Raw genomic sequence first — 5908 nt, 5'->3', positions numbered from 1 at the left:
TATTCAAAGTGGTTGGGATAGATACATAGTTGCATTCTCTTAATGAATAGAATGATTTGTTCTAATGGTGTTTGTAAGTAGGTTCACAAGTCTGCATCTTGTACAGCAATTAACCACTAAGAAGAATATATGCAGTGTATTATTTGTTGGAAAAAAAAATCTATTAAGTGGTAATCCTGTCTAAGAAACATAACCTCACAGCAACATCTAGCCTGTTGCTTCTTTTGGACAACTGCACCAGATAAATACTTTTGGCTTTGTATAATGGATTTCTGGGAAAAAGTGTTTTACGTGCAGCATAAGAAACTTAGTGTCTGTGATAAGAATGCACAGTAATACTAATTTTGATCAGTAGCTTTCCTGAACACTTACCCTGTTTTGGTTTTGTCCATCTCTTATCCCATTTTAAAAATGAGCAGAGAGGCTTAGTAGTTAAATAGAGAACATGGTAGAGCCTGGATTTGAACCTCATTGTTCAGTTCTTCTCTGTATTACACTGTTTGTTAGGTATTGGTATAGAGGGTGGTCATATAGAAGCTCACCTTGGAGGAAACTCAAGAGCTTATAAATTTATGAAAGATTATATAACACTGGCTAAGTCAAAATTATCTTCTGTTGTTAGATTGTTAAAAAATGAAAAGTATAAGTGGATGTAACTAGAGACTGTACTCCTAAGTGAAGTAAATCAGACCTGCATGTGTATTGTCTTGCTAGTGTAAGAACCTGAAAGAGTAAATAAAGTCTGAAAGGTACAATAAGTACTGTAGAAGGGAAAGAAAATGCTCAAGGGGAAGGAGCAACTGGGATGAGGAACAGAGGAAAAAAGGAGGGAAAAGAAATATAGATACACAAGATAGCTTGGATAGTCATACTGCTGATTTCTGCTGGTCTATGGAAAGGAGCAATTAATGATTAAATATTTTTTTTTCTCCTTTTTAATTTTGTATAACCTTTTGACCAATTATGCATGCTTATATTTGGTAATCTGGACAACTTAATTTGAAGACAACAATATGCAATGTAGCAGCCATTGTTGAGTTCCTATTATGTTTAGTGAAATACTGTACCATTTGTTTGTTTGTTTCCTATTTTTTATTCTCTTAAAAATAAATTTATTGGTATTAACAAAAAGAAAGAAAGGAAAGTTGAGTTACCTTATGTTGCCTGGTTCCAGTCAAGGTGTACCTGAAGCCTTTTTCCATGGGAAGGCCTTCTCATTTGTTTGGCCTGCCTTTGAATCTTTGCCAAACACAAGTGACAGTAGCTCACTTCCTCACTACAACAAGCTCTTTTAAATTGTCCTTACTTTTCTCACTTGGTCGATCTTCAGTTTCACAGTAGCTGTTGTCTCCTGTCATTTCATAATTTAGCCTCCCACCAGGTGTATACAAGGCTCCATTTTACACATGCCTTCATCAATGGTATTGCCTGTACCAATCTAGGAGTAAGCAGTAATTTGCTGTGTTTTCTTTTATAGTTGCCTGATTACTAGTGAGCTGGAAGCACTTTGCAGAAGTCCTTAAACGGTTTATAAAAAATGAGTTACAGAGTTAGAAGTTACGGTTTTGTCCAAAGCATTCTGTAATGGAGTAGGATTTGGAGGTCTCATGCATCTCAGTAGTTAGTTTGTAGTCTTAAATGCAAATGGTGTATAACGTCTACTATAACATGCTTCTTTTTCAATACATTTTTTCCCTGTGGTCCTTTTGGGACAGACTATGCAAGAACAATCACTTTTCAAAATGTGTAAGGATGCAAATATCAGCTCTATTTGTTTCTGAAGATAGGAAAGCCTACTTGTAAGTTATGAACACGGTGAAACCTGAAGCCCCTCAAGTAGTCAGTATGGTTCTGTGGATGTGGTCTGTCCCCACCCCAGGTCACCTGTGGCACTTGGTGGAACCCAGGGCTGGGGATGGGGGAGGTACTGGAGGCCTTGTGACTGCCATGATTATCTTGTACAACTTGGTGAAATCCCATCTTTGATCACTTCCAGCCTCAGCATAGAAAGGCAGCTTCGAAGATTTTACACAACTTTGAGCTAAATGTATTCTCTTTCTTTGTTCTTGTGCAGGCAGGAATTTGTGGATGCTTATGTGAATTATGTCTTCCAAATCTCAGTTCATGAATGGTACACAGCCTTTTCCAGTGGCTTCCTAAAGGTGTGCGGTGGCAAAGTACTTGAGCTGTTCCAACCTTCAGAACTAAGGGCCATGATGGTGGGGAACAGCAACTACAATTGGGAAGAGCTAGAAGAGGTAAGCACAGTGCCATTGCCCCTGAACTCTGGCAGAGCAGTGGAGTCCTGAGAAGGTGCCCAGGGCCTAGTCTCCCTCACAGGAAACTGTGATTGAATAGGATTTGGGAGTCCCCCCACCTCGGGAGTTACTTCTCAGTTCCAAATGGTGCACCCCGTCACTGTGACATTCTTCTTATTCTGTAAGGTATTTTTTTTTGTCATTTTTGGACAGACAGCCATCTACAAGGGTGACTATTCAGCCTCACATCCCACTGTGAAACTATTCTGGGAGACATTTCATGAGTTTCCATTGGAAAAGAAAAAGAAGTTTCTCTGTAAGTACCAGTCTGAGTATGATATTTGTCTACATTGTAGTCTTACATAATTAATCTACAGGTAGGGTTTAACTCTGAAATGGTACAGGGTAAACATACTTGTTTTTGTCATAATCATTGAAGGCACAACATAGGTTGCTATCCATACCTTCTGCTGAAGGGGAGGAATTATGTGAGAGGAAGAAAAGAACCATTTCATTTATTGTCACTCAATTTAGAAGTAATCCTGCTGTAGGTAGGTGTGCTGACATGCATCTGTAGTCCCAGCTTATGAGGAGGTGGAGGCAGGAGAATCTCTAGAGCTCAGGAATTTGAGGTCAGCCTGGGAAGAATAGCAAAGCTGTATCTCTAAATAAATAATGATTGTATATGAAGGTGATTCCTTTAAGTATTATATTTATAAAGTGAAATTGTTTAGATTAACTTCCCTTATTATCTGTAGCCTTTAAAAATATTATAGAGTATCCACTGTCAGTGGAGCTGGGGAAGTATGATTGATCATAGCTTTGTTATGATGTAAGTGACATACCATAGTTTGCCCATTTAAAGCATACGATTTAGTGGGTTTAGTACATACATACAGCTGTGAAACTGTGTTGTAATCAATTTCGGGATGTGTTTGTCATCTCACAAAGAAACTCCATACCCGTTAGCAATCACTTCTCCCATTTCTCCACCTTGATGCCCACCTAGTATTGGGTTCCTATGGTTTACCTATTTGGACATTCCCTGTAAACAGTGCCATGCGACATACGGTCTTTTGTATCTGACTGCATGACAATGGGAAAGGGCAGTGCCTTTGGAAAGGAGCTAATTAGCTGTTGAAAAAACAGTTGAAATCTTTCTCTATTTGTGTCTGTGTGTAATCAAGTTCAGGAATTAGTGAATAGCAGAGTTCTGATCCATAAACAGGGCTGGAAGCTAATCTCTTTTACTTTATAAGATTGAACATATATTATTCTTAATACAAGACTTAGTCCAGGTTCTGCTGCTCACGTGCAGCAGCAATCACAGACTGTGACATGCAGCAACTCTTCCAGGGGGTGCTGCCTCCTGCCCAGCTGTGTTGGCTGCTGAGAAGCAGTGGCAGGAGTCAGGTGACAGGGTTGGATTTGCTGAATAAGTTTGTAGAGCAATGCCAGTTGAAAGCCTGTTTGTGACCTTGGGAATTCCTTAGAAACACTAGAGAAGTATTTGTTAATTGTGGAGAGTCAGGCAGGATTGTGTACTATAGCCTTGAGTTATTTAAAAGGGCCTTTCAGCTAATGATTTCCTTCTGGTAACCTGCAGCAGTAGGGCATGGGGAATAGCAGCTGTATCTGTCTCATTCTTGAATTTTTTTTTTTTTTTTTTTTTTTTTTGGCAGAACCAGGGATTAAACTCAGACCCTTGTGCTTGCCAGGGAAGTGCTTATAATACTGAGCCATCTCCCTGGCCCCTATAGACACTTTTTCTTTGTCAAATTAACAGCTCTTCTGGTTTATAAAAAAGAGATCCAGGGAGAGGAGAGACATAGACCCTCAAGGGAAATCAGTACCTGGAGTGGTTTTAGATCCTAAGCCATTTTAAGTGAGAGACCCAGAACTCACTGAGATTTGGTGTTTTGCCTGGTTCCCCTAAAGGCAGCTCCTCTTCCTCTATGTCAGTGATTTCTTTTGCTTTGATTTTGTGAAAGCTGTTAAAATTTATAAGGGTGTACATTTGGTTGGGGCCGGTTTTGAGGCCATTTCAGAGTGTGGGCCTTCTTCCACTGGATGTGTGCTGCGTGCATTGTACTTCTGCCTTGAGCCACAGGGTGTCGTGCCTTCCTCTCTGGAAGGGCCTGTGGGACCAGAGCCTGTTTGCATAGCTGTTAACGCCATCTACTTCTCCCTGCAGTGTTTCTGACCGGCAGCGATCGGATTCCCATCTATGGCATGGCCAGCCTGCAGATTGTCATCCAGTCCACAGCGAGTGGGGAGGAGTATTTGCCTGTGGCGCACACTTGTTACAATCTTCTTGACCTCCCCAAGTACAGCAGCAAAGAAATACTGAGTGCACGGCTAACCCAGGCCCTTGACAACTATGAGGGCTTCAGCTTGGCCTGAGGTGCCAAGCTCAGCTTGTGCTCGACGTCCCTTCCTTCCTCAGTGTCCACTTTGAGGCCTATACAGAAAATTCTGGGGAGTGATTTCTATTTTTTTATTGTCTGAGTGGGCTCGACTTTTGAATCTTGAACCTGGTTAATGTATTTCTGGGCTTGCAAGTAGTTAACAGCCTTTTTGAAAGTCAGGAGTTGGGGATGAGATCAATGTTGGCTTTGGTTTGGGAAGTGGTTTTGATTTTTGTTTTAAACCAACTACCCAGTGTTTGTTGCACCTGTGAATGTGCTGCTCCCTGCTGGATAAAATGGCAGTAGATTTTTAAACTTCCATTTCCCAGTGTCTCTCTTGGCCCTGATGTTTCCTCACAGTGCGCTCTGTCTCCTGACTGTTCATTCCTCTAACTGAATGAGCTTGCCTGTCTGTCCCTTCTGCCCTGTGCATGCACAGCACTCCTGTCCTCTACAGCCTTGGAACTGCCCTGGGTTCTTGTGTCCCTGCACTGACCAAAAAGAGGAAAAGACTCCTTGAGAAACTCGCAATTCTGGAAAGCCGAGTGTGGGCAAAGCCCTTGAGAGTTTCTGGGAGACTTTATGAGCAAATCTTCTCCCCAGAGAAGAAAGTTCTCAGCCCCATGTGGAGCTGCATGCCTGTAATCCCAAGCCACTTCTCCAGCTGCTTGGGAGGCAGAGGCAGGTGCATCAGATGTTTGAAGCCAGTCTGGGCACCTTAGTGAGATCTTTTCAAAAATTTTTTTAAAAAGCGCTGGAAATGGAGCTCAGCAGTAGAGCACTTGCCAAGTTCGCACAGGCCCTGCGTTCACCAGGGGAAGAGCAGCCATTCCAGGGCTGCGCTCATCTTCTGCTCCTCCCTAAAGACAGGTGCAGCAGCCCGATTGCGCGCGAACCTGGCGCGTTCTGCTGCTCAGCCCTGGCCTGACAGCACGGTGAGCTGATGCGGCATGCACCTCCTCTGTTGCCTCACTTTCGGAGCAGATTGCATTTTTTTTTTAAAGAATCTCTATGTTGCCCAAGAAACAAATAATTTTTTTATCCCTTTTTTTCTTTCCTCTCCCTCCCTCACCTTCCTGTCCCTTGCTTCCCTCTTCATCCTGTGCTTTTATTTCAGCCTCCTGTCTTCTCTGCTAGATGCATGGTACCTTTTTTAAATTTTTATTTATATTGCAAAAGTTTGACTTAGATCTTTTTCTTGTTTCTTGATTGTTAAGGCCTATGAACGTTCTCTGTCATGGA

General features: G+C 41.9%; 1 protein-coding gene across 8 annotated transcripts in view; it reads left to right on the top strand.

The window, feature by feature from the left end:
* Herc3 (HECT and RLD domain containing E3 ubiquitin protein ligase 3) overlaps positions 1-5378 on the top strand; it is a 202457-nt gene extending 197079 nt beyond the window's left edge. For 7 of the 8 annotated variants that reach the window (XM_023706831.1, XM_023706833.1, XM_023706829.1 and 4 more), the window contains 3 exons: positions 2075-2258; positions 2472-2574; positions 4453-5378. In XM_023706831.1, coding sequence (XP_023562599.1) covers positions 2075-2258; positions 2472-2574; positions 4453-4661 — 496 coding nt within the window. In that variant the 3' untranslated portion in view covers positions 4662-5378. The remainder of the gene's footprint in view (positions 1-2074; positions 2259-2471; positions 2575-4452) is intronic. The other variant, XR_002819192.1, reaches the window with a different exon arrangement.
* Positions 5379-5908: the final 530 nt, after the last annotated feature.

The sequence above is a fragment of the Octodon degus genome, unplaced genomic scaffold (assembly GCF_000260255.1).
Source record: "Octodon degus isolate 3935 unplaced genomic scaffold, OctDeg1.0 scaffold00272, whole genome shotgun sequence".
Lineage (NCBI taxonomy): Eukaryota > Metazoa > Chordata > Mammalia > Rodentia > Octodontidae > Octodon > Octodon degus.
Note: the sequence above shows the minus strand (reverse complement) of the source record. Positions and strands in the feature narration are given on the sequence as shown.